Here is a 24,487-nt window from a genome sequence, read left to right on the forward strand (position 1 = left end):
CCTATCGTGAAAGGTTGCAATGTCAGTCCGCATATTTCTAAGCCTTACTGAAATAAGATGACATTGGTGTGGTATAGCACTGAACGGATCTAACAGCAAGACGTGTCTTTATGCTATCTACTGAAAGACTAGGTCTTGATAAAATACTATTTCTTAATCTACATATGTTAGCATTGAGCATACAGTATTGATTATGCACTACTTTGACTTATCAAATGGTGCGGGTTTTTCGCAACCCAATAATCCTGATATATTGGGTAGTGGTGATTAATATCTAGCGGTGCTAGGATTGCTATTATGTTGAAACGTGCGCGAGGTGAGTCTCGTTTGATAATGTCCTCAAGAGGAGCTCGAACAAGGTTTTATTATTCAGAAAACTGGCCAGTTGGAGTTTTATTACTCTATGAATAATAAATAAATATTTCTTGCTAAGTCCACTCTTGGAATTAATAAGATATTAATTAATTAAGTCCATAGCAGATATTAATTAATTAATGGACATTTATATCTTAAGCGCGGGAAATAAATTATAAAAGTGGAAACCCGGATTACTTGTAATTTCGGATTTGGATGGGGAGAGTTCAATATTACTTCTGTAGTGGCTGCTCGTAATATTCCAATATAAGCTTGTATTAAATTGTGGGTTCAATTTAATTAGTAAAAAGCTAATTGGGCGAGCCCATATCCAAAACCTTCCATAGATCCCTGTCTGGGCCCATAAGGAACTTAATATAAATAGGAGAATAAAGGAGACAGAAAGAACACAATTTTCATTATTGTATTTTTCGAAAATTTCAGCTCCCCAGCTGTAGGAATTTTCGAATTCCTCTCCTATTCCAAAAAGGATTTCTTCTGTCTTCTTTATTTAAGTCCTGATATTCTAATAAGATCAGCCCACACTGATATTGGAGTACAGTTCGGGAACCAGAGAGAAGATCCGTGGTCTAGTATTGAAGATCATCACGTGGAGAAGGCGCAAGCAATCGTCGATTCTTTGGAGAATCAAATCGGTAACTCTAAACCGTAGAATTCATGTTTAGGATTTACTTTCTATGAGCATGAATTATTTGCGTTCTAGCATGCAATTATCTGTTTAACATGTGAATTGATTAATCGCATAATCGGTCAAATAGATCCTTATCTGATTTATTTGTTTTGTACAAGTCTTCCGCTGTGCAAGGGGCTCCAAACCCCAGCAATTGGTATCAGAGCCAATTTTTGGCTCTGATTATGTGGATTAATTTCATGTTATGTGAGTTGCTTGAATGCATATTTTTATTCGTTATGTGTTTCGTTAGATGTTTGTTGTTTTATTTGTTTTTCAAAACAACGAACGACGAAGAACACAAGTACGGAAATAGTTTTTTGCCCGTCAATTCCATGCTATCATTGAATCCTTTTTCTTCGCTGCATCGTGAAAAAGGAATTTGCCTAATATGTAATCACTATGTCTTACCATGTCTCCTTATGACTTTTTGAGTATGTAATGATTGCACATGTATTCCGTGAGTATGCCTTACGTGAGTTATGGAATTGAGACATGGAATTTGCTGCGCTGAGTCGTGTGGCCGAGGACGGTGTCTTGCACGTGTGCAGCGCCGGCGGCTGCGGATACGGTGGGAACGACAGCTGTTCGAGTGGGAGCCCTTCGTGGGCAGTTCCGGGCTCGGAGGAAGCTGTTGTCGTAGCCGCTGCAGAGGCGACGTCGCAGTAGCGACGATGCAGCAACAGCAGCAACGGCGACCGGAGAAGATGCAGCTGCAGCGGCTGTGCTTGGCGGCTGGATGTCTCTCTGCAGCAGCGCCTGTGGGGGGCACGGGCTGCCGGAAACGACGCAGCGGCTGCGTCGTTTCAGTGAGAGTCAAGCCGAGCCATGCAAGGTTCGGTCAAAGTTCGCTTTCCAAATTTGATTAGGATTTCCAAATCCTTGGATTCAATTTTGGAAAGAATTCAAGATTAATTTGGAAATATCTTTTGTGGATTTTATATATTACATAAGATTTGATTTTGTATTAAATCATGGATTAATTATAGATTTTATCCTTATTTTATGGATTTGTAGGGATTTAATTCCTAGATGAAAATCCTAGTTAAATTAGGATAATGACAATCTAATGTTTATCTATATCCTATGGATTAATGTGGATTTATTCCTAGACAAATCCTAGTTGGATTTAGATAATGATCATATTATTTTATTCTTATCCTATGAATTTATATGAATTTATTCATAGATAAATTCTAGATGGATTTGGATAGTGATAATATAATACTCTATTCTTATCTTATAGATTTATATGGATTTATTCCTAGATAAATCTTGGAAAGATTTGAATAATTCGAATATAATATTATTTAATTCTATGGATTTATATGGATATACTCCAAGTCAAATCCTAGATGGATTAGGATTAATATTAATATTGATTTATTTTATCCTATGGATTTGAATAGATTTAATTCTATTAAGACAAATCCTAGATGGATTAAAATAAGTATTAATCCAAGTTATCCTTATCTTTTGGATTTATATCCTAGATAGATTAAGGATAAACATGATATATAAGAAATCCTTAATTAATTGGATTTAGATAACTTTATTTATCTAAGAAATCCTAAGTCATGTTTGATATATTCTAGATGTCTATTCTAAATAGAATTAAGATTTTTACAAATCTTTATTGATTGGATTTTATTTTTATCTTATGGATTATGATGGAAGTGTTTCTATCTAGTAATATCCTAGTAGGATTTAAATAATGATAATCCTAGATCAACGTTATCTTGAATTGTAGGATTTGATTTTATCGAAATAAAATCTAGAATAATCCTAAATGGATTTAGATAGTTAACTCTATCTTGATAAATCCTAAATAAATTTGGATAAACATTATCCAAGATAAAATTTAATTATTTAATTGATTCTCCCTTGACTAGATTAAATAATTGTCGATAATTATCCTGTGTGTTTAAATGCCATGCATTAAATGAATTTATCTGTTTATTTGGTGTTTATCTATTTTAAGTGGATTATCTGCTTTATCTGCTTATGTGATAATTATGCAAAAACCATATAAAAATATCTAAGTGATGATTACAACAAGTGCGTTGTATACGGTCTCCATCGGTTGGTCTGCCAAACGTTGTGAAGCTGATTTTCTAATATTATCGCCACCTACAGAGTAGGGACAATAATCCCACGAAAACAGCAAGTTCATAAGGGCGGACTTCTCACATAATAAATAGAATGAACTAGAAAGCGGTTCCCAATATTATTGCCACCTGCAGAGTGGGGACAATAATCCTTAAGGAACTGCGAGTTTCAGGGTTCAATCAGAATTTATGAGATAGCTTGATTTTGTTATCAACACAAGAACATTGTTATGGGAGTGTGTTGTAGAAATAAAATTCTGTAATGCTAAATCTGATGGTCGTGCTTAGGCAGCATTAGGCGTGTCAACCTCCAGAGGAGGAAGCTATTGATGCGTCGGTGTTGTGACCAGGAAAATTGTCAAAATTTTAATGCGTATTAACCTCCAGAGGAGGATACAATTTATTAATTTTGCTGTTGTAAGATACATAATTGTTTTGTGGTTATTTGTGATTATGTATTGAGCATGAGTATGTGATAATAAGTTTATTTGCCAAATCTTCATTATGTCATTTAATATTTGTCTGCGATCCTTAAAGAAAGTAAACTCGAATGCCTAAATTATGTAGACCGGAAACGAAAATGGATAAGTTTCTCATCGCTGAAAACCTTGAGTTTATACTCAATGATTCATGTCCTCCATTCCCTCGACATAATTCCACAAAGAATGTTCGAGAATGCATTATGCATGTACTTGACAAGCTCTTTGAGGAATAAGGTCAAGCTATTTTATCACCTCTTTCCTTACCACATTTTGCATAATAGGATTAAGCCTCCTTTGGTTTTGGGCCTTAGGCTTATGGTCATTCTCTAAATGGATCCTATGCATACACAGAGATGGACTTATTCCCTTCAAGTCCGAGATTGACCACCCTATTGCTCCTTTAAATTTCCTAAGAACTCTCAACAGTTTGTCTAATTCAGAAGCAGAGAGAGATGACGATACAATTACCGGTAGGGTGTCATCTTCTCCTAGGAATGCGTACTGCAAATGTGAAGGAAGAGGATTCAGCTCCACTTTGTTGCTCTTTTCCTCATCCTTGCCGTCTTCTTCTTCATTCCTAAGAGGTAGGAACTGTTGACGGTATGCTCTCGGGACCTCCTTCCCTGAGCACCTACAAACTCAATAAGCTCATGATCAGCTTCCATGGTATCAATAAGATGAGAAGAATAAATAGAGTTAACGATACACCCCTCTAGTTGATCTTCTGGTGCGTTGGCATAGGCCATCTTTCTGACACAATCATCCACTATAGTCACTACATTGCAATGCTGCAGGCTTCCTCCTGGTTCCACGTCGTGCCTCTTCAAGGCTTCATAGATGGAGAAAGTCACGCTCTCGCCATTGAAGCGAAAAGTAAGCTCTCCATTGTCAACATCGATCAGGGCCTTCCCTGTAGCTAGGAAAGGTCTTCCTAAAATGAGAGGCACCTTCTTGTCTTCCTCCATGTCCAATATCACGAAGTCAGCTGGGAAGACGAACTCGTTCACTCTCACCAATATATCCTCCACTACACCCACTGGACGGGACACCGATCTGTCTGCCATCTGCAACGTGATAGAAGTGGGCTTCATCTGGCCAATCTTCATCTTGTTATAGAAAGACAGAGGCATGAGATTAATGCTCGCTCCAAGGTCGCATAAGGCATTCTCCACAAAGTAGTCTCCGATGGTGCACTCAATAGTAAAGCTTCCCGGATCCTCCATCTTGGCTGGGAGCTTTCTTTGCAAGATCGCACTACAGTTTTCCGTCAAGTTGACGGTCGCATGATGTTCCCACTGTTGGGGTTTGTATACTAAAAGATGCTTCGAGCGTACATGCCTTTGTACAGTCAGCTTGTGCATGTATACGAGAAACGCCACATCCACTTGTTTACCTAATTATGAGAATAAATAATATAATATAATGGTTTATTATTGAAATATAATAAACAAGTCTAAGGCTTTTTACTAAGAAGGTCAAGTAGGGAAATTCGATGAATCTCCTCATGAGTTTTCCAGTAGGGGACTTGGCCAGATCTAGTAAGAAGAAAAACGTATTCACAACCTAGATAGGCTTTGGCTACCTATCGGTACGGTTGCGGTGTTTGTGATAATTCTCTCTTACCTAAGAAGAGATTAGTAACACCGGTGTGGTAAAGCACTGAAAGGATCTAATCCGAAATGTATTCTTTATTGCTATCTACTGAAAGAATATATTTCAGAAAGTTTTAGTATTTTCTAGTCTATGATATTAATATCAATATTGTTTATTCAATCAAACGCCACTTTGACTTATCAATATGTGAGAGTTTGTACGTAACTCAAGTTCATGATATCTTGGGTGGTAGTAGTTGAATAACATGAAGGTATTGGAATATTATTTCATAGAATTCGCGTGCCCAGTGTGGTATGATTAAATCCCTAAGGGGTGATCCCCAAGAGGTGTTTGAAAAAGGAATTTATTATTCAGAAAACTGCGCAGTTGGAATTTATTCCACGAATAATAAATAAAGTTTCAAACTAGAAAAACTCTTTGGAGAATTAATTTAATTCTAGTCACATAGCAGACAAAAGAATTAAATTGACGGATCAAGATAATCTTAAACGCGGGAAATATTATAAAATAAAATGGACCCAAGTTATTTGTAATTTGGTGATTTAAGTGGGAGTGCAATATTATTCTTTAGTGGAATAAAATAATATTCCATTGATAATATATTAAATCATGGGCCATTTGATTTAATTAGTAATTTATCTAATGGGTGAGCCCAACACTTAAGTCATTCCATGGATCCCCTTACTAGCCCAATAAGGTCCACTATAAATAATGAATGAATGGGAAACCCTAGCACACAATCCAAGACAACACAAACCCTAACCCTAGTGCCTAGAAATCGGCGCCTCCTCTCTCTCTCACTTGGTCTCGATTTTCGTGCCTAGCACGTGAGAGAATTAGGGTTTTGATTATTGTTCTTGATCTATCCTAATTCATAGGATTAGATCTAGACAATTTCGTGATTGTATTGGTTTTCCCTAGATCCGTTCAAAGTTATTTAATTGGTTCTCTAAGATCCGCCCACACGGATGGAGAATCAAGGACGAGGGAATAGTGAGGAAGATTCGTGGTCGATAAACCAAGGATCTCCGGGTGGTGCAGCTAGCAACTTCAATCCAATGATGGATCAAGAGGTAACAATCGAATCTACATCAAATTGCATGATTATGTGTTTTTGATGTGTTATATCTATAGATCTATGTTTATTGCATGAAATTGGAATCGAATGCATAATCACCTAAATAGATCCGCCTAGGACCTATTTGGTTTCCGTGTCTTCCGCTGCGGTAGTCCCAACAATTGGTATCAGAGCCAATTTTTAGGCTCTGATTATGTATTTGATTAATTGAATTTTTCGAAAATTATAGTGTTAAAACTTGGGATTTTCGAAGATAATGCAATATGTGTTGGATCTATGTTTTTCTTGATTTTCTTTTTGGATCTATGATATGATGTTCTAGATTGATGATTGAATATTATGAATCTTGAATTTTATTCAAGTTTTTCACAAAAATATTCTAGATCTATGATGAACATCATTAGATCTATATGTTCTAAGTAACATATACTAGTTTATATGTTTAATGTTACATATATGTATGTGTTTAAGTGAATATATGTTTTTGAATCAAGAAATAAAGTGGTCCATGATTGAATACTTGGATCGATGAAAGAATATTATGAATCTCGAATTTTATTTGAGTTTTTCACAAGAATATTCTAGATCTAAACAAGTATTCATTAGATCTATAGTTTTATGTTCTTAATATGCTAGATCTATTTAAATTGCTAAAAGCTAGATGTTTAAATATGCATATGTGATGAACATAAAAGATTGTTACATATTAAGAAACGAATAATTAAGATTTAAGATCGCGGTCAAGCGAAGCGACCGCGATAAATCAAGTTAATTAGATCGAAAAACGGAAAAAGGAATACAAGGGTTAAAACCCTAGTTGTGTTCCAATACCGGGCTGCGGATCACGCCTTGTCGGGGATCGTTGATCCAGATCCGGTTGCGCGAGGCAGCGGCGGTGGCCAAGAGGCAGCGACGATCTGCGTCGTCTTCGGGCAGCCCTCGCGGTTGTAGATCCGAGCAGCTGCGACGTCGTCTCCTCCGGGCAAGTGCACAGCCACGTGACAGCAGCAACGAGCAGCTCCGTTGGACAGTGGCAGCCCTGACTTCGGTTGGGGCAGCAGCCGCGATGTTCCAGGCGACGGAGGGCAGAACGGCGTCGCGAGGGGCTGCTCCAGTGGGAGCGGCAGCGACGGACGGTGTTGGTCAGTGAAGGCGGCGACGCTGCAGTGGGCAGCAGCTCCGGCAGCAAGCCGGGCAGCGGCTGCACAGCCGTATGGCTGGCAGCGTAGTCTCCGTCGGACAGCAGCTGCGCCGTCGGCGAACAGTAGCTCCGATGGACAGCGGCGGCCATGACTTCGGTTAGGGCAGCAGCCGCGGTGTTCTAACCAACGGAGCAGCAGAGACGGCGACGGTCAGCGGGCGGCGGCTGCTCCAGTGGGAGCGGCAGAGGCAGTGCCGCTGCAGTGGGAGCAGCGGCGGTGGTCGTGAGCAGCGGCGGAGGTCGGGCGCGGCAGCAGCGGCTGCCGCGAGGCCCGTGGCGGCCCAAACCCTAATTAGGGTTTCGGGTTGCATCGCCGTTGTGTCGTCTCGTTCTTCGTTTTTCATGTTTTCGTTTCTTAAGGCACAAGCTATTTATAATTGTGGTTTAAAATCCTAAACCTAGAATAATTAAAATATCTTGTGGGAATTAGAATGATTTTGTAATTAAATCAAGATTCTAATTTAAAAAGAGAATATTTGTCTTCTTTAAAATTGCCAATTGATTAATTAGGTCAAATAAATTGATTTAATTTGTTAATTAGTTGATTTTGATGGATTCTTTCCATCTAGATAATATCATGGTAATTAACATAAAGAAATTCAATATTTGATTGATCTAATATTTGGCTTTTCAATAATTGGATGTAATTTTAAAGAATATTCTCAATATATGCTTTCATGTTTTAAATTTAAGGTTTAATTGAAAAATTGTCTATATTTTTAATTTTGGTGTGTTATGGAATTATTTCCTAGAAATATACCTAAGTAAAAGACATAAGTTTTTCAATTGTTTAAAACCTTAAAAATTTTCGAAAATTAAATAAGTAATAATTGGATGGATTTTATTTGGAATCCTATTCCTAGTTTGAATTTTGTCTTTAATATGATGTAGGTGAATTTTATTTCATCTAGATAACATCGGATTAATTAAAGAAGTGAAAAATTCATTTGGGCATTAACATGCTACTAAAATCCTAAATTATTAAAGTGTTAAATGATTAATTGGATTTTAATTGGAATTCAATTCCTAGTTTAATTTGAATTTTATCTTTAATTTTGATGAAGGTGAATTTGTTTCATCTAGATAACATCAAATGTGATTTAAAGGTATGAAAATTCATAGAGCATTAATTTTGCTATTAAAATCCTTAATTATTTATTTAAGTTGAATTTTGTCTTTAATTTTGATGAAGGTGAATTTTATTTCATCTAGAAAACATCATTTTGAATTAAAGATGTAATAAGATTCTTCTTGTCATGTGATTTTATGAAAGCTATGAGAAATTAAGTTCTCAAATTTAATTGGTGTGTTTTAAATGGATTTAGTCTTAATTGGATAAATGCGGATTTATATATCCAAGTGGGCATTTAAAATTAAGACTTAGCTAATCTTTTATGATATACACCTAGACATTAATTTTAGGATAAAGATGGATTAATTCTATCTAAGAAAATCCTAATAGTATTAAAAGGTAATTCTAATAATCAAGATACGTTATTTTAACTAATAATGTATGATTGTTTAAGATTGGACTTAATGTCTAGATAATCTTGTTTATGTGAAGATAGAATTTTAATTCTATCTATTTATTTTAGATGCTTAATTAAATGATCAAGTTTCGTCATTATGCTTATGTGAACCTTTTGTAAATGTGTTTACATGTTTTATTGATGAAAGATGGATATTTAATTTGAGTTATGATTTTATTTGTTAAAATCTAGTTTAACTCATGCATCGCCTATGTACTTATTGCCTTACATGCATAGCTAGTACATGTTTAATTGTTCTTTGAATGTGGATATCTTCCTTATCTGCTTAAGTGATAATTAAACTATTAAAACCACCAACAAAGAAAATATGAAGCGATAATTACAACACGTTTGTATATGGCCTCCATAAAATTGGTCTTAGTACGAAGTAGTGACCGGCCTGTCTTTACGGGAGGAACATTACCAGTTCGTAAGTTTTGACTTCTCTAGATAAAGGGTTATTAAAATCGTAAAATTAGTTTTTCAGTAATATCGCGACTGGTCTTTACCGGAGCAATATTGCTGCGAAATTATAAGGATTGTATTTTAATAATTCTTAGAGGGAGCTATAGGAGAAGGTGCTTGTCCGGTTCGACCTTTCTTTAGAGGAGTTCACGCACAAGTAAAGAATCCTTAGTGCTTAATTTTATGGTTATACGCTTTAGCATTGTTAGTCAGCCATGCCATTTTTATGGTCTTTGGACTATCTGTCGACATTGTGGCCAGTAAAAATAATGAATTTCTTGCATGAATAAGACTCGGCTTCCTCGTAGAAGAACGTTTGTGCTTGATTTTTGTGGATGTAAAATTGATGAATTGTTTTGTGGTTATTTGCAATTCCTTGAAATTTTACATGTTTATATTATTGGTGTTTTATTCTCAGCTTGAACGAAAGATGTTTAATACTTGGGAAGTTTATAGTGCGATCCTTAAATCAAAGGAATGCGATTCTGATTCTTATTTGGATTGGAAAAGGAGACTTGACATTGATCAGTTGGTTAGCGATTTGAGGTTGGTCCTCACTAAAGATCGCCCCTCTGCTTATTACATATCAGACAGGGAAAAGGATGCTTGTGATCGATGGGATACCGCGAGCCGTCATGTCAAGAGGTTTTTGTTGGCCTCGGTCGGCAATGCTCTTGGCAAGATTGACAAGCCCGAAAGGTCATTGATTGAAGAACCTAAATGGTTTGATGAAATGTCCACCAAGTGTCTCATGAGATCGGTGGTGAACATTTTGAGGAGAACGGTCTTGAAGGAGAACCAAAACATTAACGACTATGTCGTGGAAATGGTTGACGGTTTTGATAGACTAGAGAAGTTGGGTGGGAAAATAGGCCCAGAAACCCAACAACTCATGATTCTCGATGGACTTCCAAAGAGCTATGAGAATGTAAAGAAAGAGATAATGGACAAGTTATGGCCAACATCTCTTCTAGTACTCTCTAGCAAGCTCATTGAGGCACAAGTCCACATAAGAAAGATGGAGGGTGGGATGGTCAATAACTCCACTGACCTAAGACGCAAGTCTGACATGGCAGAGAGTTCGAGCCAACCCAATGTGATTAGGAGGAAGACATGATCTTAATCTAGCTATGACATTTATGTTTTGAACAATGAAAGTCTTATTTTGCTTTATTTACATTGTTGAATTTTTGAGGATTTTTGATACTTGATATTGTTTGGTTTTGATATCATATGGATTATTGATGTGGAATTTTATTCCTAGACTATCAATTGTGTTTTTGGATTATCGATGTCATTTTATAATGCTTGCATTATTAGATAAATGAAGTTTTGATTATCCAATTATTTATGACATCAAATGTAACATGGTTAATATCAAAATGTTTACTTGTAATTAAATTTGTTGATTCAATTATTATGAAGTTTTCTTCTAGAAATATTGATTATTAAGTTTCTTTAATCCTTAAGTCTTTTGAACCATTATTTTGTTGATGAGTCAATAGAACATTAATGTTCGACATGGATTCAATACAAAATAAAATGATCTTATGATCGCGTTTGTTCAAATAAAGGTGTAAGAAAAATAATCACAATAATTGATTACAAGACAAGTAAATTAAATTCAACTAGAGACAAGATAAGTATTTATTATAAATACTAGAAGTTCTTGTATAGTAAATATAGTGTGCACATTAAATTTGTTTTAATGTTCCAAGCCAAGAGTTAACTATTTAAATAGTTGATATTTTATTTATTTTGTTGTGAAAGTGATAATTAAAATAGTGGGAGCTTTTTCTTAAATGAATGATTAAATTCTAAGTGTTTAATAAGAGCTTCATAGCTCATTTTATTAAACTAGGAAGAATTTAACTCCAAGCACTATTTAAATTGTTTTAATAGCCTTAAAGAATATTGAGACTAGTATTTTTCTACTTTTAAAAGTGGGAGCTAAATTTTGTCTCATAGAATATTCATAAATGGAATTAAGGTAATGTTTGATAGAGTTAAAGGGGTTCACACCCTAGATTGAAAGAAGTGATGAATTGCACACTTTCTAAGACTCTAATAACATTAAAAGATATTTCCAAGTTAGCTATTAAAAATTAGAATTACTTTTGGGTTTCCAAAGAAAGTATTTCTAAAGATCACAACAAATGGTTAAATAAATGAACTCTTGGAATTTATGACTATAAAACAAAGAATGCAATCATTCGGTTTTATTTTGTCATAAGGACTAATTTCCAATTAGTCATTGTGATGAGGTAATTATGTTCATACATAAATTTACATCACAAGTAATATAGCAAGGATAATACCAAGTTAAATTGGGATTATATATTTAAAGTTTTGAGAATCATATTCGACGTGATTAAAACTTTATATATTGCTATAAGTATTCTACTTTAATTAGTAGAAATTCAGAAGGATCAAAATAATGGATTTTGATAGAGGAATATGTATAAGTGCACTTGAGAAAGGCACATAAAATTATTCCACTGGATCAAAGGGCCTAGAAATATTTTGATCAAATAATCGTGCTCCTTAGCAAGAATTAAGGTTATAAATTACAAGTATCTTTTCGTTTTATGTACTCTAGAAAACTATGTTGGTAGATTCTTTTAAAAGAATTATAGTTTTGAGTACATAGTGGCCAAAGCCTGCTTTGAGTATAAGTGGGAGAAAATGTGTTGTGAATGTGTAGCACAAGGCCAATAAAAGCGGTTGGTATACTCGAAAGCATTCTTTGAGTATAAGTGGGAGATTGTTGGGGTTTGTATACTAAAAGATGCTTCGAGCGTACATGCCTTTGTACAGTCAGCTTGTGCATGTATACGAGAAACGCCACATCCACTTGTTTACCTAATTATGAGAATAAATAATATAATATAATGGTTTATTATTGAAATATAATAAACAAGTCTAAGGCTTTTTACTAAGAAGGTCAAGTAGGGAAATTCGATGAATCTCCTCATGAGTTTTCCAGTAGGGGACTTGGCCAGATCTAGTAAGAAGAAAAACGTATTCACAACCTAGATAGGCTTTGGCTACCTATCGGTACGGTTGCGGTGTTTGTGATAATTCTCTCTTACCTAAGAAGAGATTAGTAACACCGGTGTGGTAAAGCACTGAAAGGATCTAATCCGAAATGTATTCTTTATTGCTATCTACTGAAAGAATATATTTCAGAAAGTTTTAGTATTTTCTAGTCTATGATATTAATATCAATATTGTTTATTCAATCAAACGCCACTTTGACTTATCAATATGTGAGAGTTTGTACGTAACTCAAGTTCATGATATCTTGGGTGGTAGTAGTTGAATAACATGAAGGTATTGGAATATTATTTCATAGAATTCGCGTGCCCAATGTGGTATGATTAAATCCCTAAGGGGTGATCCCCAAGAGGTGTTTGAAAAAGGAATTTATTATTCAGAAAACTGCGCAGTTGGAATTTATTCCACGAATAATAAATAAAGTTTCAAACTAGAAAAACTCTTTGGAGAATTAATTTAATTCTAGTCACATAGCAGACAAAAGAATTAAATTGACGGATCAAGATAATCTTAAACGCGGGAAATATTATAAAATAAAATGGACCCAAGTTATTTGTAATTTGGTGATTTAAGTGGGAGTGCAATATTATTCTTTAGTGGAATAAAATAATATTCCATTGATAATATATTAAATCATGGGCCATTTGATTTAATTAGTAATTTATCTAATGGGTGAGCCCAACACTTAAGTCATTCCATGGATCCCCTTACTAGCCCAATAAGGTCCACTATAAATAATGAATGAATGGGAAACCCTAGCACACAATCCAAGACAACACAAACCCTAACCCTAGTGCCTAGAAATCAGCGCCTCCTCTCTCTCTCACTTGGTCTCGATTTTCGTGCCTAGCACGTGAGAGAATTAGGGTTTTGATTATTGTTCTTGATCTATCCTAATTCATAGGATTAGATCTAGACAATTTCGTGATTGTATTGGTTTTCCCTAGATCCGTTCAAAGTTATTTAATTGGTTCTCTAAGATCCGCCCACACGGATGGAGAATCAAGGACGAGGGAATAGTGAGGAAGATTCGTGGTCGATAAACCAAGGATCTCCGGGTGGTGCAGCTAGCAACTTCAATCCAATGATGGATCAAGAGGTAACAATCGAATCTACATCAAATTGCATGATTATGTGTTTTTGATGTGTTATATCTATAGATCTATGTTTATTGCATGAAATTGGAATCGAATGCATAATCACCTAAATAGATCCGCCTAGGACCTATTTGGTTTCCGTGTCTTCCGCTGCGGTAGTCCCAACAATTGGTATCAGAGCCAATTTTTAGGCTCTGATTATGTATTTGATTAATTGAATTTTTCGAAAATTATAGTGTTAAAACTTGGGATTTTCGAAGATAATGCAATATGTGTTGGATCTATGTTTTTCTTGATTTTCTTTTTGGATCTATGATATGATGTTCTAGATTGATGATTGAATATTATGAATCTTGAATTTTATTCAAGTTTTTCACAAAAATATTCTAGATCTATGATGAACATCATTAGATCTATATGTTCTAAGTAACATATACTAGTTTATATGTTTAATGTTACATATATGTATGTGTTTAAGTGAATATATGTTTTTGAATCAAGAAATAAAGTGGTCCATGATTGAATACTTGGATCGATGAAAGAATATTATGAATCTCGAATTTTATTTGAGTTTTTCACAAGAATATTCTAGATCTAAACAAGTATTCATTAGATCTATAGTTTTATGTTCTTAATATGCTAGATCTATTTAAATTGCTAAAAGCTAGATGTTTAAATATGCATATGTGATGAACATAAAAGATTGTTACATATTAAGAAACGAATAATTAAGATTTAAGATCGCGGTCAAGCGAAGCGACCGCGATAAATCAAGTTAATTAGATCGAAAAACGGAAAAAGGAATACAAGGGTTAAAACCCTAGTTGTGTTCCAATACCGGGCTGCGGATCACGCCTTGTCGGGGATCGTTGATCCAGATCCGGTTGCGCGAGGCAGCGGCGGTGGCCAAGAGGCAGCGACGATCTGCGTCGTCTTCGGGCAGCCCTCGCGGTTGTAGATCCGAGCAGCTGCGACGTCGTCTCCTCCGGGCAAGTGCACAGCCACGTGACAGCAGCAACGAGCAGCTCCGTTGGACAGTGGCAGCCCTGACTTCGGTTGGGGCAGCAGCCGCGATGTTCCAGGCGACGGAGGGCAGAACGGCGTCGCGAGGGGCTGCTCCAGTGGGAGCGGCAGCGACGGACGGTGTTGGTCAGTGAAGGCGGCGACGCTGCAGTGGGCAGCAGCTCCGGCAGCAAGCCGGGCAGCGGCTGCACAGCCGTATGGCTGGCAGCGTAGTCTCCGTCGGACAGCAGCTGCGCCGTCGGCGAACAGTAGCTCCGATGGACAGCGGCGGCCATGACTTCGGTTAGGGCAGCAGCCGCGGTGTTCTAACCAACGGAGCAGCAGAGACGGCGACGGTCAGCGGGCGGCGGCTGCTCCAGTGGGAGCGGCAGAGGCAGTGCCGCTGCAGTGGGAGCAGCGGCGGTGGTCGTGAGCAGCGGCGGAGGTCGGGCGCGGCAGCAGCGGCTGCCGCGAGGCCCGTGGCGGCCCAAACCCTAATTAGGGTTTCGGGTTGCATCGCCGTTGTGTCGTCTCGTTCTTCGTTTTTCATGTTTTCGTTTCTTAAGGCACAAGCTATTTATAATTGTGGTTTAAAATCCTAAACCTAGAATAATTAAAATATCTTGTGGGAATTAGAATGATTTTGTAATTAAATCAAGATTCTAATTTAAAAAGAGAATATTTGTCTTCTTTAAAATTGCCAATTGATTAATTAGGTCAAATAAATTGATTTAATTTGTTAATTAGTTGATTTTGATGGATTCTTTCCATCTAGATAATATCATGGTAATTAACATAAAGAAATTCAATATTTGATTGATCTAATATTTGGCTTTTCAATAATTGGATGTAATTTTAAAGAATATTCTCAATATATGCTTTCATGTTTTAAATTTAAGGTTTAATTGAAAAATTGTCTATATTTTTAATTTTGGTGTGTTATGGAATTATTTCCTAGAAATATACCTAAGTAAAAGACATAAGTTTTTCAATTGTTTAAAACCTTAAAAATTTTCGAAAATTAAATAAGTAATAATTGGATGGATTTTATTTGGAATCCTATTCCTAGTTTGAATTTTGTCTTTAATATGATGTAGGTGAATTTTATTTCATCTAGATAACATCGGATTAATTAAAGAAGTGAAAAATTCATTTGGACATTAACATGCTACTAAAATCCTAAATTATTAAAGTGTTAAATGATTAATTGGATTTTAATTGGAATTCAATTCCTAGTTTAATTTGAATTTTATCTTTAATTTTGATGAAGGTGAATTTGTTTCATCTAGATAACATCAAATGTGATTTAAAGGTATGAAAATTCATAGAGCATTAATTTTGCTATTAAAATCCTTAATTATTTATTTAAGTTGAATTTTGTCTTTAATTTTGATGAAGGTGAATTTTATTTCATCTAGAAAACATCATTTTGAATTAAAGATGTAATAAGATTCTTCTTGTCATGTGATTTTATGAAAGCTATGAGAAATTAAGTTCTCAAATTTAATTGGTGTGTTTTAAATGGATTTAGTCTTAATTGGATAAATGCGGATTTATATATCCAAGTGGGCATTTAAAATTAAGACTTAGCTAATCTTTTATGATATACACCTAGACATTAATTTTAGGATAAAGATGGATTAATTCTATCTAAGAAAATCCTAATAGTATTAAAAGGTAATTCTAATAATCAAGATACGTTATTTTAACTAATAATGTATGATTGTTTAAGATTGGACTTAATGTCTAGATAATCTTGTTTATGTGAAGATAGAATTTTAATTCTATCTATTTATTTTAGATGCTTAATTAAATGATCAAGTTTCGTCATTATGCTTATGTGAACCTTTTGTAAATGTGTTTACATGTTTTATTGATGAAAGATGGATATTTAATTTGAGTTATGATTTTATTTGTTAAAATCTAGTTTAACTCATGCATCGCCTATGTACTTATTGCCTTACATGCATAGCTAGTACATGTTTAATTGTTCTTTGAATGTGGATATCTTCCTTATCTGCTTAAGTGATAATTAAACTATTAAAACCACCAACAAAGAAAATATGAAGCGATAATTACAACACGTTTGTATATGGCCTCCATAAAATTGGTCTTAGTACGAAGTAGTGACCGGCCTGTCTTTACGGGAGGAACATTACCAGTTCGTAAGTTTTGACTTCTCTAGATAAAGGGTTATTAAAATCGTAAAATTAGTTTTTCAGTAATATCGCGACTGGTCTTTACCGGAGCAATATTGCTGCGAAATTATAAGGATTGTATTTTAATAATTCTTAGAGGGAGCTATAGGAGAAGGTGCTTGTCCGGTTCGACCTTTCTTTAGAGGAGTTCACGCACAAGTAAAGAATCCTTAGTGCTTAATTTTATGGTTATACGCTTTAGCATTGTTAGTCAGCCATGCCATTTTTATGGTCTTTGGACTATCTGTCGACATTGTGGCCAGTAAAAATAATGAATTTCTTGCATGAATAAGACTCGGCTTCCTCGTAGAAGAACGTTTGTGCTTGATTTTTGTGGATGTAAAATTGATGAATTGTTTTGTGGTTATTTGCAATTCCTTGAAATTTTACATGTTTATATTATTGGTGTTTTATTCTCAGCTTGAACGAAAGATGTTTAATACTTGGGAAGTTTATAGTGCGATCCTTAAATCAAAGGAATGCGATTCTGATTCTTATTTGGATTGGAAAAGGAGACTTGACATTGATCAGTTGGTTAGCGATTTGAGGTTGGTCCTCACTAAAGATCGCCCCTCTGCTTATTACATATCAGACAGGGAAAAGGATGCTTGTGATCGATGGGATACCGCGAGCCGTCATGTCAAGAGGTTTTTGTTGGCCTCGGTCGGCAATGCTCTTGGCAAGATTGACAAGCCCGAAAGGTCATTGATTGAAGAACCTAAATGGTTTGATGAAATGTCCACCAAGTGTCTCATGAGATCGGTGGTGAACATTTTGAGGAGAACGGTCTTGAAGGAGAACCAAAACATTAACGACTATGTCGTGGAAATGGTTGACGGTTTTGATAGACTAGAGAAGTTGGGTGGGAAAATAGGCCCAGAAACCCAACAACTCATGATTCTCGATGGACTTCCAAAGAGCTATGAGAATGTAAAGAAAGAGATAATGGACAAGTTATGGCCAACATCTCTTCTAGTACTCTCTAGCAAGCTCATTGAGGCACAAGTCCACATAAGAAAGATGGAGGGTGGGATGGTCAATAACTCCACTGACCTAAGACGCAAGTCTGACATGGCAGAGAGTTCGAGCCAACCCAATGTGATTAGGAGGAAGACATGATCTTAATCTAGCTATGACATTTATGTTTTGAACAATGAAAGTCTTATTTTGCTTTATTTACATTGTTGAATTTTTGAGGATTTTTGATACTTGATATTGTTTGGTTTTGATATCATATGGATTATTGATGTGGAATTTTATTCCTAGACTATCAATTGTGTTTTTGGATTATCGATGTCATTTTATAATGCTTGCATTATTAGATAAATGAAGTTTTGATTATCCAATTATTTATGACATCAAATGTAACATGGTTAATATCAAAATGTTTACTTGTAATTAAATTTGTTGATTCAATTATTATGAAGTTTTCTTCTAGAAATATTGATTATTAAGTTTCTTTAATCCTTAAGTCTTTTGAACCATTATTTTGTTGATGAGTCAATAGAACATTAATGTTCGACATGGATTCAATACAAAATAAAATGATCTTATGATCGCGTTTGTTCAAATAAAGGTGTAAGAAAAATAATCACAATAATTGATTACAAGACAAGTAAATTAAATTCAACTAGAGACAAGATAAGTATTTATTATAAATACTAGAAGTTCTTGTATAGTAAATATAGTGTGCACATTAAATTTGTTTTAATGTTCCAAGCCAAGAGTTAACTATTTAAATAGTTGATATTTTATTTATTTTGTTGTGAAAGTGATAATTAAAATAGTGGGAGCTTTTTCTTAAATGAATGATTAAATTCTAAGTGTTTAATAAGAGCTTCATAGCTCATTTTATTAAACTAGGAAGAATTTAACTCCAAGCACTATTTAAATTGTTTTAATAGCCTTAAAGAATATTGAGACTAGTATTTTTCTACTTTTAAAAGTGGGAGCTAAATTTTGTCTCATAGAATATTCATAAATGGAATTAAGGTAATGTTTGATAGAGTTAAAGGGGTTCACACCCTAGATTGAAAGAAGTGATGAATTGCACACTTTCTAAGACTCTAATAACATTAAAAGATATTTCCAAGTTAGCTATTAAAAATTAGAATTACTTTTGGGTTTCCAAAGAAAGTATTTCTAAAGATCACAACAAATGGTTAAATAAATGAACTCTTGGAATTTATGACTATAAAACAAAGAATGCAATCATTCGGTTTTATTTTGTCATAAGGACTAATTTCCAATTAGTCATTGTGATGAGGTAATTATGTTCATACATAAATTTACATCACAAGTAATATAGCAAGGATAATACCAAGTTAAATTGAGATTATATATTTAAAGTTTTGAGAATCATATTCGACGTGATTAAAACTTTATATATTGCTATAAGTATTCTACTTTAATTAGTAGAAATTCAGAAGGATCAAAATAATGGATTTTGATAGAGGAATATGTATAAGTGCACTTGAGAAAGGCACATAAAATTATTCCACTGGATCAAAGGGCCTAGAAATATTTTGATCAAATAATCGTGCTCCTTAGCAAGAATTAAGGTTATAAATTACAAGTATCTTTTCGTTTTATGTACTCTAGAAAACTATGTTGGTAGATTCTTTTAAAAGAATTATAGTTTTGAGTACATAGTGGCCAAAGCCTGCTTTGAGTATAAGTGGGAGAAAATGTGTTGTGAATGTGTAGCACAAGGCCAATAAAAGCGGTTGGTATACTCGAAAGCATTCTTTGAGTATAAGTGGGAGATTGTTGGGGTTTGTATACTAAAAGATGCTTCGAGCGTACATGCCTTTGTACAGTCAGCTTGTGCATGTATACGAGAAACGCCACATCCACTTGTTTACCTAATTATGAGAATAAATAATATAATATAATGGTTTATTATTGAAATATAATAAACAAGTCTAAGGCTTTTTACTAAGAAGGTCAAGTAGGGAAATTCGATGAATCTTCTCATGAGTTTTCCAGTAGGGGACTTGGCCAGATCTAGTAAGAAGAAAAACGTATTCACAACCTAGATAGGCTTTGGCTACCTATCGGTACGGTTGCGGTGTTTGTGATAATTCTCTCTTACCTAAGAAGAGATTAGTAACACCGGTGTGGTAAAGCACTGAAAGGATCTAATCCGAAATGTATTCTTTATTGCTATCTACTGAAAGAATATATTTCAGAAAGTTTTAGTATTTTCTAGTCTATGATATTAATATCAATATTGTTTATTCAATCAAACGCCACTTTGACTTATCAATATGTGAGAGTTTGTACGTAACTCAAGTTCATGATATCTTGGGTGGTAGTAGTTGAATAACATGAAGGTATTGGAATATTATTTCATAGAATTCGTGTGCCCAGTGTGGTATGATTAAATCCCTAAGGGGTGATCCCCAAGAGGTGTTTGAAAAAGGAATTTATTATTCAGAAAACTGCGCAGTTGGAATTTATTCCACGAATAATAAATAAAGTTTCAAACTAGAAAAACTCTTTGGAGAATTAATTTAATTCTAGTCACATAGCAGACAAAAGAATTAAATTGACGGATCAAGATAATCTTAAACGCGGGAAATATTATAAAATAAAATGGACCCAAGTTATTTGTAATTTGGTGATTTAAGTGGGAGTGCAATATTATTCTTTAGTGGAATAAAATAATATTCCATTGATAATATATTAAATCATGGGCCATTTGATTTAATTAGTAATTTATCTAATGGGTGAGCCCAACACTTAAGTCATTCCATGGATCCCCTTACTAGCCCAATAAGGTCCACTATAAATAATGAATGAATGGGAAACCCTAGCACACAATCCAAGACAACACAAACCCTAACCCTAGTGCCTAGAAATCGGCGCCTCCTCTCTCTCTCACTTGGTCTCGATTTTCGTGCCTAGCACGTGAGAGAATTAGGGTTTTGATTATTGTTCTTGATCTATCCTAATTCATAGGATTAGATCTAGACAATTTCGTGATTGTATTGGTTTTCCCTAGATCCGTTCAAAGTTATTTAATTGGTTCTCTAAGATCCGCCCACACGGATGGAGAATCAAGGACGAGGGAATAGTGAGGAAGATTCGTGGTCGATAAACCAAGGATCTCCGGGTGGTGCAGCTAGCAACTTCAATCCAATGATGGATCAAGAGGTAACAATCGAATCTACATCAAATTGCATGATTATGTGTTTTTGATGTGTTATATCTATAGATCTATGTTTATTGCATGAAATTGGAATCGAATGCATAATCACCTAAATAGATCCGCCTAGGACCTATTTGGTTTCCGTGTCTTCCGCTGCGGTAGTCCCAACACCCACTTCTTCTTTTTGGCGACAGCTTCCTTGAGAAACTTGACATATCCGGGCATCTGCTGTAATGCCTCAATCAGTGGAATGTTAATCTGCACCTTCTTGAAGATCTCCCAGAATTTGGCGAACTGATCATTTTTCTTCTTCCTTTGCAGCATTTGGGGGAATGGCACTCTAACCTCTGCTGGTTTGACTAGTGTGTTCACCTCAGGGTGAACTGCAGTAGATGATGTCTCGAGTTCCTCCTTTCCATCTTCAGTTGCTACTTCCTTCTCTGCCTCAGCTGCAGGTGCTGATGGAGTCTCTGGCATGGAAGGACCCTCATAACTCGTCCCACTTCTCAAGTGAATCGCCTTGCAGTCCTTGGGATTTATCGCTGGCTGCCCCGGGAATTGCCCTGGCTTATGCTGGCTGCTCACAGATTGAGCGATCTGACTCATCTGTACTTCTAAGTTCTTCATATGTGTCACCATGCTGTGCACATCATTCTCTACCTTCTCGAGCCTCTTGTTTGAATGCTCCATATTTTTCTGAGACTGGGTCATGAAGGCATTCAGTATGTCCTCTGAACTCCTCTTCTGCGGCTCATGGATCATACCTTGAGAAACTGCAAACCCCGGAGGTGGCTGCAAGGCATTGTTGGGATTCCCATATGAGAGGTTGGGATGTGGCTTATTCCCAAAGTGGTTGAAACCTCCACCCCCTTGATTGGGGCGGGAGTTGTTATAGTATCTGTTACTCCCTTGGTGTATGTAGTTGACATCTTCTACACCTTCTAGTTTATCTTGCACCGATGGTCCCACTCCCATGAGATCCAACTTCCTGTGGATGAGCTCCAATTGATTTGCCAAGCTGCTGTCGGGACTGGCTTCTGAGGCAGAAGCTATTCTGTGCACCTTGCTCCTTTCATTAGTCCAAGTTCCATCATTCGAGGCAACCCTCTCGATCACCTCCATTGCTGCCGCCTCACCAATCTTTATCAGTGATCCTCCTGCGCTCCAGTTTAGCTCGCTCTTTGCATCAGGCAAACACCCCTTGTAGAATGCGAGGACTTGATGGGTTGGACTCAAACCATGATTAGGGCACCGCTTCAAGAGGCCCTTAAACCTTTCCCACGCTCCTCTGACACTCTCTTGAGGAGTCATCTCAAATGCCAAAATCGCTGATTGCCTATTCAAAGCTTCACTCGGAGGGTAGTACTTCGCTAAGAATTTGGCCACCAATGCATCCAGGGTACGGATGGAGTTGGGCTCCAAACTGTCCAGCCAGTCCCGGGCATCATCCTCTAGAGAGAAAGGAAATGCCCTTAATCTGATCTGTTCATCCGGTACTCCATTGATTTTCGCCGTGTTGCAGATCTGCATGAACTTGGTGATATGTTTGTTAGGATCCTCCGTGGATCGGCCTCTGAAGACATTGTTCTCTACCATCTGAAGGAGCCCCCTCCTGAGCTCAAAGTTGTTAGCATCCACGTTGTTGCTAACGATTGCTGGATTGGTCACCCCATTATAAGCAAACATATTCTGCACTGGTATCCCATTCTGTCCTTGATCTAACCGCTTTTGCAATGCTGCGAGTTGCTCTTGAAGTTGAGCATTCGTTAGAGGAGGTGGTGGGTTGTTATTCATGTTGTTCCCCCCGTTCTCTCCGTCCATATGTGGCTCAAACTGAACAGGAGAGTGAGCTGGTGAAGGTGACCGCGTCTGGACCGGAGAAGCAACTCGGATCCGTTGGTTTAACCTCTTCAAAGCGTTTCTCCTTCTGTTGGATGCTTCGATCTCAAGATCAATAGGCTCTAAAGGTAAACCCTTAGAGCGTGTTTGCATACAACCTGAAAAAGACAACACAAATCTGAGACCTCAAAAATAAAAGTAAAAATTAAAGCAATAAAATCTAGAGTAGTAATCTCTATCTTTACCACGATATTAAGCTAAAAACACAAATTGTCCCCGGCAACGGCGCCAAAAACTTGACTCGAATTATTTTTAAACACGAGAATTACCCGCAAGTGTACGGGGCTATCATAGTATAAGCAAGTCAAGAGTATCGTATCCACGAAGACAAATTGTGTAACTCAAGTACCACGAATCGATTTTGACTACTATCTAGAAAATCCGGAAGAGTTGGTTTTGATTTTTAAAAAAAAACAAATTAACATAAACAAGCTTAAAGCACGCAACAAAGAAAAGTTTCAAATAAAGAGAACACGGTAGAGCCTTGGATCCAACTACAACGAACACGATGTGAACAATTCAACAACTTCGATCACCCAATTAAAGTCTCTAGGATTACTAGGAAAGCCGCTAGTCTAGACTAAGCCCTCTCTCGAGTGCACTTAATCAGTTGATTAATCATTAATATTGAAGTCTCCTTCTAATACTCAACAATTAACTCCTTAAAACAAAAGGCTAAAGCCCTCACTCTAGAATTCCTTCTCTCGAATGCAAATTATCTAGGTGTTGTTCACTCTTTTATCAATCCTAATTAGGTATCTCTCGATTACTCAAAACTAGGCCAACAAACCCAATTGGTAGCTAAGCAATTAAATTGAAAAGGCACAAGAACGAAACAAAGAAATCACAAGAGCATAAGGCAATCAAAAGTCCTTGAATTAATCAAAAGCATTCATTGTAGTCTTCACCAAAACTCTACGAAAGATTTAGCTACTCATATTCAATACAAATCCACAAGAAGAATCCATAGAAAGATAATTGAACATAGTAAACTAATAAAAGTACTCCCAAGGGTGAATTGAATGGCAAATCGTCTTCGTCTTCAAACTTGTTGATGAATCGGACTTTTTGTCTCTTCAATCTGCTCTTAAAGGTGGAAAAGCTGTTTCTGGGCGTGTGGAAAGTGTGCTGAAGTCGAACCCTAGGTCCTATTTATACCCGGGGCGAAAATAGAAGAATTCAGCAGTTACGAGCAAATCGCCCGGCCGGGCGATTTTTGAGTAGCAAAACGCCCGACCGGGCGTTCTTCTAAACCAACGAATTGAGCAAAACGCCCGGCCCGGGCGTTTTCTCATGGAGAAACGCCCGGGCACAGAGAATACGCCCGGTTTTGGAGACCAAACGCCCGGGCTGGTGCATAAAAACGCCCGGTCTAGTGTAGTGCAATGCCGACCTCCTGCTTTGGTACCAATTTCGTCTGTTTCCACCTGTTGTGACTACAAAAACTCGACAAACTCATCATAACACTAAAATACAGGATCATAGATGAAAACTCAAGTAATGTGCTACGAAATACTAAATTATGCACTTTCAAACAACTAAAACACTTGCTAAACTAT

The 24,487-nt window shown here is 36.3% G+C and overlaps 1 protein-coding gene across 1 annotated transcript; it reads right to left on the reverse strand.

Moving 5' to 3' along the window:
* Positions 1–1,525: 1,525 nt before the first annotated feature.
* Positions 1,526–23,021, reverse strand: LOC148923923 (uncharacterized). Its single transcript, XM_089061644.1, has 4 exons — positions 21,201–23,021; positions 4,344–4,930; positions 4,024–4,266; positions 1,526–1,841 (listed from the first exon to the last, which is right to left on the reverse strand). The coding sequence occupies exons 1-4, from the start codon at positions 23,019–23,021 to the stop codon at positions 1,526–1,528; spliced, it is 2,967 nt and encodes a 988-aa protein (XP_088917770.1).
* Positions 23,022–24,487: the final 1,466 nt, after the last annotated feature.

The sequence above is a fragment of the Salvia hispanica genome, chromosome 6 (assembly GCF_029641045.1).
Source record: "Salvia hispanica isolate PSC_SH4W2 chromosome 6, Shi_PSC_v1, whole genome shotgun sequence".
NCBI lineage: Eukaryota > Viridiplantae > Streptophyta > Magnoliopsida > Lamiales > Lamiaceae > Salvia > Salvia hispanica.